This window comes from Argopecten irradians, chromosome 4 (assembly GCF_041381155.1).
Source record: "Argopecten irradians isolate NY chromosome 4, Ai_NY, whole genome shotgun sequence".
Taxonomy (NCBI): domain Eukaryota; kingdom Metazoa; phylum Mollusca; class Bivalvia; order Pectinida; family Pectinidae; genus Argopecten; species Argopecten irradians.
Genome location: NC_091137.1, coordinates 6,050,572 through 6,063,082, shown reverse-complemented (window position 1 = coordinate 6,063,082; position 12,511 = coordinate 6,050,572). Strand labels below are relative to the sequence as shown.

Genomic DNA, 12,511 nt, shown 5'->3' with positions numbered 1-12,511 from the left:
CGGTACAGTGAACAATGCCACGTGTTACAAAAGTGTGTTGCTATCCATGCATATGTGTACAGTTTGTATATCATTTCTTTACAGTGATAATTTAACTGATTCATATCGACCATTCAGGAAATGAAAGACACTGGCCACGTAACCACACAATTTGCACCCCAGAGTTTCTGGACTGCGTGTGACAACAACGACGGTACGTACGTACATGTATATATCTCTGTTCACAGTCTCTGAGCGAGACCGGACACATACAGAACATACGGTACAACAACGACGGTACGTATGTATATCTCTGTTCACAGTCTCTGAGCGAGGCGGGACACGTATACAACATATAATAATGCTAATTCAAGTTTACAGTTATCAGGTATAAACCAGCAAATGTGTGTTTAGAGGGACACATGATATATCACGTCGTGCGTGAGCAGATATATAGGTCAGTAGTTTTTCTGAGGAGACGTAAAGTAAAACTCCTTTCAATAAAGCAGATATTTAATTTGTGTCTTTTTTAGTTAAAGGCCCACTACCTTTCCGAAGCAAAATTTAAAAGTTTCTTAAAAACATTAATAACAAAAGAAAATGCCTATCCATGGCCTAAGATGAGTTAACAACACCAAACATATGCAAGATTTCCTGGGTAATAATGATAATTGTGGAGATTCAGTTCGCCGTTTTGCCGTCTGTGCGTAGTGAGAGTCAACTGCTACGTGGTATTTAGGACGACGGCGTGAAACATAAGACGACCCGCGTTATGAAAATTAACATTTTATTTATTTCAATTAAAATTTTCTGAGAGATGATGATGAGTGTAGTATTAAAGATGAGTGAATAACTTTTGCGACTCTACAAAATTATCGATCTCGTTTTACATTCCCATTTTAAAAATTAAAAGCCGTTTTGGAAAGGTAATGGGCCTTTAAATAGAGAGTTTCATTAGAGACCTTGTTTTATTTAAGCATTGATGTCACTATTTTTTTAAAATTTTATCGGGGAATGAAAAAAATTTTTTTTTGTGAGAATCCGCTACGCGATTCACCCGATTCACCCGATAAAATTAAAAAAAAAATAGTGACATCAATACTTATAATTAATTTTATACTCTATTTGATAAAATGAAGTATGTTTAAATGTAACATTATAGTGGTTTTTCAAGGGATTCTTTTTTCCGTATCAATACGCAACGTCAATGTCTCTATTGTGACGTCACGTTAACGTCGGGGTTTCGCGCCATTCTCGGATTTTTTTTTCATAGTGGTATGCAAAAAATATTGGCCAATCAGAAAGCCAGATTTGGTATGAAAACAAAGAAAAAATAATTATTTAAGCATTGATGTCACTATTTTTTAATTTTATCGGGGTATGAAAAACAAAATTGTTTGCAAACTGTGTGAATCCGCGTAGCGGATTCTCACAAAAGTTTGCAAACATTTTTTTTTCATAACCCGATAAAATTAAAAAATAGTGACATCAATACTTATAATTAATTTTATACTCTATTTGATAAAATGAAGTATGTTTAAATGTAACATTATAGTGGTTTTTCAAGGGATTCTTTTTTCCGAATCAATACGCAACGTCAATGTCTCTAGTCTCTATTGTGACACCACGAAAACGTCGGGGTTTCGCGCCATTCTCGGATTTTTTTTTTCATAGTGGTATGCAAAAAAATATTGACCAATCAGAAAGCCAGATTTGGTATGAAAACAAAGAAAAATTAATTATATTACATTACAAAACATTGCACAATATTTACAAATATAAGTAATTCCAAACATTTTAGGATTTATGGCAAGAATTCGGGTCGAAATTATCTGCTCAAAACACTAGTATTCGTACTTCGATTGGAGACACGTGATGCTTAAATGGAAATGCAAATGTGTCCATTAGGTAACACAGGCTAGAGTGCTTACTTTAGTAATAGCCAAGGACATTGGATAACGTAAAACGTTTTGAAAGTGTAGTTTAATCGGATATATGTTGATAACACAGACTAAGAATATTATAGTCCATGTGTAGTGTAATCCTAGTTATGTTTAGATTGACAACACAGACTAAGAATATTATAGTCCATGTATAGTGTAATCCTAGTTATGTTTAGATTGACAACACAGACTAAGAATATTATAGTCCATGTATAGTGTAATCCTAGTTAGATTGATAACACAAACTAAGAATATTATAGTCCATGTATAGTGTAATCCTTGTTATATTAAGATTGATAACACAGACTAAGAATATTATAGTCCATGTATAGTGTAATCCTAGTTATATTAAGATTGATAACACAGACTAAGAATATTATAGTCCATGTATAGTGTAATCCTAGTTATATTTAGATTGATAACATAGACTAAGAATATTATAGTCCATGTACAGTGTAATCCTAGTTATATTTAGATTGATAACATAGACTAAGAATGTTATAGTCCATGTATAGTGTAATCCTAGTTAGATTGATAACACAGACTAAGAATATTATAGTCCATGTACAGTGTAATCCTAGTTATATTAAGATTGATAACACAGACTAAGAATATTATAGTCCAAGTATAGTGTAATCCTAGTTATATTTAGATTGATAACACAGACTAAGAATATTATAGTCCATGTATAGTGTAATCCTAGTTAGATTGATAACACAGACTAAGAATATTATAGTCCAAGTATAGTGTAATCCTAGTTATATTTAGATTGATAACACAGGCTAAGAATATTATAGTCCATGTATAGTGTAATCCTAGTTAAATTGATAACACAGACTAAGAATATTATAGTCCAAGTATAGTGTAATCCTAGTTATATTTAGATTGATAACACAGACTAAGAATATTATAGTCCATGTATAGTGTAATCCTAGTTAAATTGATAACACAGACTAAGAATATTATAGTCCATGTACAGTGTAATCCTAGTTATGTTTAGATTGACAACACAGACTAAGAATATTATAGTCCATGTATAGTGTAATCCTAGTTATATTTAGATTGATAACACAGACTAAGAATATTATAGTCCATGTGTAATAGTGTATATAATTCCTAGTTATATTTAGATTGATAACATAGACTAAGAATATTATAGTCCATGTATAGTGTAATCCTAGTTAGATTGATAACACAGACTAAGAATATTATAGTCCATGTATAGTGTAATCCTAGTTATGTTTAGATTGATAACACAGACTAAGAATATTATAGTCCATGTATAGTGTAATCCTAGTTATATTTAGATGATAACACAAACTAAGAATATTATAGTCCATGTATAGTGTAATCCTAGTTATATTTAGATTGATAACACAGACTAAGAATATTATAGTCCATGTACAGTGTAATCCTAGTTATATTTAGATTGATAACACAGACTAAGAATATTATAGTCCATGTATACAGTGTAATCCTAGTTATATTTAGATTGATAACACAGACTAAGAATATTATAGTCCATGTATAGTGTAATCCTAGTTATATTTAGATTGATAACACAGACTAAGAATATTATAGTCCATGTACAGTGTAATCCTAGTTATATTTAGATTGATAACACAGACTAAGAATATTATAGTCCATGTATAGTGTAATCCTAGTTATATTTAGATTGATAACACAGACTAAGAATATTATAGTCCATGTACAGTGTAATCCTAGTTATATTTAGATTGATAACACAGACTAAGAATATTATAGTCCATGTATAGTGTAATCCTAGTTATATTTAGATTGATAACACAGACTAAGAATATTATAGTCCATGTATAGTGTAATCCTAGTTAAATTGATAACACAGACTAAGAATATTATAGTCCATGTATAGTGTAATCCTAGTTAAATTGATATAACACAGACTAAGAATATTATAGTCCATGTAGTGTAATCCTAGTTATATTTAGATTGATAACACAGACTAAGAATATTATAGTCCATGTGTAGTGTAATCCTAGTTATATTTAGATTGATAACACAGACTAAGAATATTATAGTCCATGTATAGTGTAATCCTAGTTATATTTAGATTGATAACACAGACTAAGAATATTATAGTCCATGTATAGTGTAATCCTAGTTATATTTAGATTGATAACACAGACTAAGAATATTATAGTCCATGTATAGTGTAATCCTAGTAATATTTAGATTGATAACACAGACTAAGAATATTATAGTCCATGTCCATGTATAGTGTAATCCTAGTTAGATTGATAACACAGACTAAGAATATTATAGTCCATGTATAGTGTAATCCTAGTTATATTTAGATTGATAACACAGACTAAGAATATTATAGTCCATGTATAGTGTAATCCTAGTTAAATTGATAACACAGACTAAGAATATTATAGTCCATGTATAGTGTAATCCTAGTTAGATTGATAACACAGACTAAGAATATTATAGTCCATGTATAGTGTAATCCTAGTTAAATTGATAACACAGACTAAGAATATTATAGTCCATGTATAGTGTAATCCTAGTTATATTTAGATTGATAACACAGACTAAGAATATTATAGTCCATGTATAGTGTAATCCTAGTTAGATTGATAACACAGACTAAGAATATTATAGTCCATGTATAGTGTAATCCTAGTTATATTTAGATTGATAACACAGACTAAGAATATTATAGTCCATGTATAGTGTAATCCAAGTTAAATTGATAACACAGACTAAGAATATTATAGTCCATGTATAGTGTAATAAATGTAGTTATTAGATTGATAACACAGACTAAGAATATTATAGTCCATGTATAGTGTAATCCTAGTTATATTTAGATTGATAACACAGACTAAGAATATTATAGTCCATGTATAGTGTAATCCTAGTTATATTTAGATTGATAACACAGACTAAGAATATTATAGTCCATGTATAGTGTAATCCTAGTTATATTGATATAACACAGACTAAGAATATTATAGTCCATGTATAGTGTAATCCTAGTTATATTGATTGATAACACAGACTAAGAATATTATAGTCCATGTATAGTGTAATCCTAGTTATATTTAGATTGATAACACAGACTAAGAATATTATAGTCCATGTATAGTGTAATCCTAGTTATATAGATTGATAACACAGACTAAGAATATTATAGTCCATGTATAGTGTAATCCTAGTTAATTTAGATTGATAACACAGACTAAGAATATTATAGTCCATGTATAGTGTAATCCTAGTTATATTGATATAACACAGACTAAGAATATTATAGTCCATGTATAGTGTAATCCTAGTTATATTGATTGATAACACAGACTAAGAATATTATAGTCCATGTATAGTGTAATCCTAGTTAATTGATAACACAGACTAAGAATATTATAGTCCATGTATAGTGTAATCCTAGTTAGATTGATAACACAGACTAAGAATATTATAGTCCATGTATAGTGTAATCCTAGTTATATTTAGATATAACACAGACTAAGAATATTATAGTCCATGTATAGTGTAATCCTAGTATATTAGATTGATAACACAGACTAAGAATATTATAGTCCATGTATAGTGTAATCCTAGTTAGATTAGATTGATAACACAGACTAAGAATATTATAGTCCATGTATAGTGTAATCCTAGTTATATTAGATTGATAACACAGACTAAGAATATTATAGTCCATGTATAGTGTAATCCTAGTTATATTTAGATTGATAACACAGACTAAGATTATTATAGTCCATGTATAGTGTAATTCTAGTTATATTTAGATTGATAACACAGACTAAGAATATTATAGTCCATGTATAGTGTAATCCTAGTTAGATTGATAACACAGACTAAGAATATTATAGTCCATGTATAGTGTAATCCTAGTTATATTTAGATTGATAACACAGACTAAGAATATTATAGTCCATGTATAGTGTAATCCTAGTTATATTTAGATTGATAACACAGACTAAGAATATTATAGTCCATGTATAGTGTAATCCTAGTATATTTAGATTGATAACACAGACTAAGAATATTATAGTCCATGTATAGTGTAATCCTAGTTATATTTAGATTGATAACACAGACTAAGAATATTATAGTCCATGTATAGTGTAATCCTAGTTATATTTAGATTGATAACACAGACTAAGAATATTATAGTCCATGTATAGTGTAATCCTAGTTATATTTAGATTGATAACACAGACTAAGAATATTATAGTCCATGTATAGTGTAATCCTAGTTATATTTAGATTGATAACACAGACTAAGAATATTATAGTCCATGTATAGTGTAATCCTAGTTATATTTAGATTGATAACACAGACTAAGAATATTATAGTCCATGTATAGTGTAATCCTAGTTATGTTTAGATTGATAACACAGACTAAGAATATTATAGTCCATGTATAGTGTAATCCTAGTTATATTTAGATTGATAACACAGACTAAGAATATTATAGTCCATGTATAGTGTAATCCTAGTTATATTTTAGATTGATAACACAGACTAAGAATATTTAGTCCATGTATAGTGTAATCCTAGTTATATTTAGATTGATAACACAGACTAAGAATATTATAGTCCATGTATAGTGTAATCCTAGTTATATTTAGATTGATAACACAGACTAAGAATATTATAGTCCATGTATAGTGTAATCCTAGTTATATTTAGTTGATAACACAGACTAAGAATATTATAGTCCATGTATAGTGTAATCCTAGTTATATTTAGATTGATAACACAGACTAAGAATATTATAGTCCATGTATAGTGTAATCCTAGTTAAATTGATAATAACACAGACTAAGAATATTATAGTCCATGTATAGTGTAATCCTAGTTATATTTAGATTGATAACACAGACTAAGAATATTATAGTCCAAGTATAGTGTAATCCTAGTTATATTTAGATTGATAACACAGACTAAGATTATTATAGTCCATGTATAGTGTAATCCTAGTTATATTTAATATTGATAACACAGACTAAGAATATTATAGTCCATGTATAGTGTAATCCTAGTTAAATTGATAACACAGACTAAGAATATTATAGTCCAAGTATAGTGTAATCCTAGTTATATTTAGATTGATAACACAGACTAAGATTATTATAGTCCATGTATAGTGTAATCCTAGTTATATTTAGATTGATAACACAGACTAAGAATATTATAGTCCATGTATAGTGTAATCCTAGTTATATTTAGATTGATAACACAGACTAAGAATATTATAGTCCATGTATAGTGTAATCCTAGTTAAATTGATAACACAGACTAAGAATATTATAGTCCATGTATAGTGTAATCCTAGTTATATTTAGATTGATAACACAGACTAAGAATATTATAGTCCATGTATAGTGTAATCCTAGTTATATTTAGATTGATAACACAGACTAAGAATATTATAGTCCATGTATAGTGTAATCCTAGTTATATTTAGATTGATAACACAGACTAAGAATATTATAGTCCATGTATAGTGTAATCCTAGTTATATTTTGCATTATAACACAGACTAAGAATATTATAGTCCATGTATAGTGTAATCCTAGTTATATTTAGATTGATAACACAGACTAAGATTATTATAGTCCATGTATAGTGTAATCCTAGTTAATTTGATAACACAGACTAAGAATTATTAGTCCATGTATAGTGTAATCCTAGTTAATTGATTGATAACACAGACTAAGAATATTATAGTCCATGTATAGTGTAATCCTAGTTATATTTTGCATTATAACACAGACTAAGAATATTATAGTCCATGTGTAGTGTAATCCTAGTTATATTTGCATTATAACACAGACTAAGAATATTATAGTCCATGTATAGTGTAATCCTAGTTATATTGATTGATAACACAGACTAAGAATATTATAGTCCATGTATAGTGTAATCCTAGTTATATTTAGATTGATAACACAGACTAAGAATATTATAGTCCATGTATAGTGTAATCCTAGTTATATTTTGATTGATAACACAGACTAAGAATATTATAGTCCATGTATAGTGTAATCCTAGTTATATTTAGATTGATAACACAGACTAAGAATATTATAGTCCATGTACAGTGTAATCCTAGTTATATTTTGCATTGATAACACAGACTAAGATTATTATAGTCCATGTATAGTGTAATCCTAGTTATATTTAGATTGATAACACAGACTAAGAATATTATAGTCCATGTATAGTGTAATCCTAGTTATATTTGATTGATAACACAGACTAAGAATATTATAGTCCATGTATAGTGTAATCCTAGTTATATTTTAGATTGATAACACAGACTAAGAATATTATAGTCCATGTATAGTGTAATCCTAGTTATATTAAGATTGATAACACAGACTAAGAATATTATAGTCCATGTGTAGTGTAATCCTAGTTATATTTAGATTGATAACACAGACTAAGAATATTATAGTCCATGTATAGTGTAATCCTAGTTATATTAAGATTGATAACACAGACTAAGAATATTATAGTCCATGTATAGTGTAATCCTAGTTATATTTAGCATTGATAACACAGACTAAGAATATTATAGTCCATGTATAGTGTAATCCTAGTTATATTGATTGAAACACAGACTAAGAATATTATAGTCCATGTATAGTGTAATCCTAGTTAGATTTGATACACACAGACTAAGAATATTATAGTCCATGTACAGTGTAATCCTAGTTATATTTAGATTGATAACACAGACTAAGAATATTATAGTCCATGTGTAGTGTAATCCTAGTTATATTTAGCATTGATAACACAGACTAAGAATATTATAGTCCATGTATAGTGTAATCCTAGTTATATTTAGATTGATAACACAGACTAAGAATATTATAGTCCATGTACAGTGTAATCCTAGTTATATTTAGATTGATAACACAGACTAAGAATATTATAGTCCATGTATAGTGTAATCCTAGTTATATTTAGATTGATAACACAGACTAAGAATATTATAGTCCATGTATAGTGTAATCCTAGTTAGATTGATAACACAGACTAAGAATATTATAGTCCATGTGTAGTGTAATCCTAGTTATATTTAGATTGATAACACAGACTAAGAATATTATAGTCCATGTATAGTGTAATCCTAGTTAGATTGATAACACAGACTAAGAATATTATAGTCCATGTATAGTGTAATCCTAGTTATATTTAGATTGATAACACAGACTAAGAATATTATAGTCCATGTGTAGTGTAATCCTAGTTATATTTAGATTGATAACACAGACTAAGAATATTATAGTCCATGTGTAGTGTAATCCTAGTTATATTTAGATGATAACACAGACTAAGAATATTATAGTCCATGTACAGTGTAATCCTAGTTATATTTAGATTGATAACACAGACTAAGAATATTATAGTCCATGTATAGTGTAATCCTAGTTAGATTGATAACACAGACTAAGAATATTATAGTCCATGTATAGTGTAATCCTAGTTATATTTAGATTGATAACACAGACTAAGAATATTATAGTCCATGTATAGTGTAATCCTAGTTATATTTTGATTATAACACAGACTAAGAATATTATAGTCCATGTATAGTGTAATCCTAGTTAGATTGATAACACAGACTAAGAATATTATAGTCCATGTGTAGTGTAATCCTAGTTATATTTAGATTGATAACACAGACTAAGAATATTATAGTCCATGTATAGTGTAATCCTAGTTATATTTAGATTGATAACACAGACTAAGAATATTATAGTCCATGTATAGTGTAATCCTAGTTATATTTTGCATTATAACACAGACTAAGAATATTATAGTCCATGTATAGTGTAATCCTAGTTAGATTGATAACACAGACTAAGAATATTATAGTCCATGTATAGTGTAATCCTAGTTAGATTGATAACACAGACTAAGAATATTATAGTCCATGTATAGTGTAATCCTAGTTATATTTAGATTGATAACACAGACTAAGAATATTATAGTCCATGTATAGTGTAATCCTAGTTATATTTAGATTGATAACACAGACTAAGAATATTATAGTCCATGTATAGTGTAATCCTAGTTATATTTAGATTGATAACACAGACTAAGAATATTATAGTCCATGTATAGTGTAATCCTAGTAATATTTAGATTGATAACACAGACTAAGAATATTATAGTCCATGTATAGTGTAATCCTAGTTATATTTTGCATTATAACACAGACTAAGAATATTATAGTCCATGTATAGTGTAATCCTAGTAATATTTAGATTGATAACACAGACTAAGAATATTATAGTCCATGTATAGTGTAATCCTAGTTATATTTAGATTGATAACACAGACTAAGAATATTATAGTCCATGTATAGTGTAATCCTAGTAATATTTAGATTGATAACACAGACTAAGAATATTATAGTCCATGTATAGTGTAATCCTAGTTATATTTTGCATTATAACACAGACTAAGAATATTATAGTCCATGTATAGTGTAATCCTAGTAATATTTAGATTGATAACACAGACTAAGAATATTATAGTCCATGTACAGTGTAATCCTAGTTATATTTTGCATTATAACACAGACTAAGAATATTATAGTCCATGTATAGTGTAATCCTAGTTAGATTGATAACACAGACTAAGAATATTATAGTCCATGTATAGTGTAATCCTAGTTAGATTGATAACACAGACTAAGAATATTATAGTCCATGTGTAGTGTAATCCTAGTTATATTTAGATTGATAACACAGACTAAGAATATTATAGTCCATGTATAGTGTAATCCTAGTTATATTAAGATTGATAACACAGACTAAGAATATTATAGTCCATGTATAGTGTAATCCTAGTTATATTTAGATTGATAACACAGACTAAGAATATTATAGTCCATGTGTAGTGTAATCCTTGTTATATTAAGATTGATAACACAGACTAAGAATATTATAGTCCATGTGTAGTGTAATCCTAGTTATATTTAGCATGATAACACAGACTAAGAATATTATAGTCCATGTACAGTGTAATCCTAGTTATATTTAGATTGATAACACAGACTAAGAATATTATAGTCCATGTATAGTGTAATCCTAGTTAGATTGATAACACAGACTAAGAATATTATAGTCCATGTATAGTGTAATCCTAGTTATATTGATTGATAACACAGACTAAGAATATTATAGTCCATGTATAGTGTAATCCTAGTTAAATTGATAACACAGACTAAGAATATTATAGTCCATGTATAGTGTAATCCTAGTTATATTTAGATTGATAACACAGACTAAGAATATTATAGTCCATGTATAGTGTAATCCTAGTTATATTTAGATTGATAACACAGACTAAGAATATTATAGTCCATGTATAGTGTAATCCTAGTTAGATTGATAACACAGACTAAGAATATTATAGTCCATGTATAGTGTAATCCTAGTTATATTTAGATTGATAACACAGACTAAGAATATTATAGTCCATGTATAGTGTAATCCTAGTTAGATTGATAACACAGACTAAGAATATTATAGTCCATGTATAGTGTAATCCTAGTTAGATTGATAACACAGACTAAGAATATTATAGTCCATGTATAGTGTAATCCTAGTTATATTTAGATTGATAACACAGACTAAGAATATTATAGTCCATGTACAGTGTAATCCTAGTTATATTTAGATTGATAACACAGACTAAGAATATTATAGTCCATGTATAGTGTAATCCTAGTTATATTTAGATTGATAACACAGACTAAGAATATTATAGTCCATGTATAGTGTAATCCTAGTTATATTTAGATTGATAACACAGACTAAGAATATTATAGTCCATGTATAGTGTAATCCTAGTTAAATTGATAACACAGACTAAGAATATTATAGTCCATGTATAGTGTAATCCTAGTTATATTGAGATTTGATAACACAGACTAAGAATATTATAGTCCATGTATAGTGTAATCCTAGTTATATTGATTGATAACACAGACAAAGAATATTATAGTCCATGTATAGTGTAATCCTAGTTATATTTAGATTGCTAACACAGACTAAGAATATTATAGTCCATGTGTAGTGTAATCCTAGTTATATTTAGATTGATAACACAGACTAAGAATATTATAGTCCATGTATAGTGTAATCCTAGTTATATTTAGATTGATAACACAGACTAAGAATATTATAGTCCATGTATAGTGTAATCCTAGTAATATTTAGATTGATAACACAGACTAAGAATATTATAGTCCATGTACAGTGTAATCCTAGTTATATTTTGCATTATAACACAGACTAAGAATATTATAGTCCATGTATAGTGTAATCCTAGTTATATTTTGCATTATAACACAGACTAAGAATATTATAGTCCATGTACAGTGTAATCCTAGTTATATTTAGATTGATAACACAGACTAAGAATATTATAGTCCATGTATAGTGTAATCCTAGTTATATTTAGATTGATAACACAGACTAAGAATATTATAGTCCATGTATAGTGTAATCCTAGTTATATTTAGATTGATAACACAGACTAAGAATATTATAGT

The 12,511-nt window shown here is 28.2% G+C and overlaps 1 protein-coding gene across 2 annotated transcripts in view; it reads left to right on the top strand.

Annotated features, from left to right (window-relative positions):
• The window catches only part of LOC138320439 (arylsulfatase B-like), a 59,827-nt gene continuing 47,316 nt past the window's right edge, over positions 1–12,511 (top strand). The window contains exon 1 of one of the 2 annotated variants that reach the window (XM_069263401.1): positions 1–193. In XM_069263401.1, the coding sequence (XP_069119502.1) occupies positions 121–193 (73 nt within the window). In that variant the 5' untranslated portion in view covers positions 1–120. Of the gene's footprint in view, positions 277–12,511 lie in introns of both variants that reach the window. The other variant, XM_069263402.1, reaches the window with a different exon arrangement.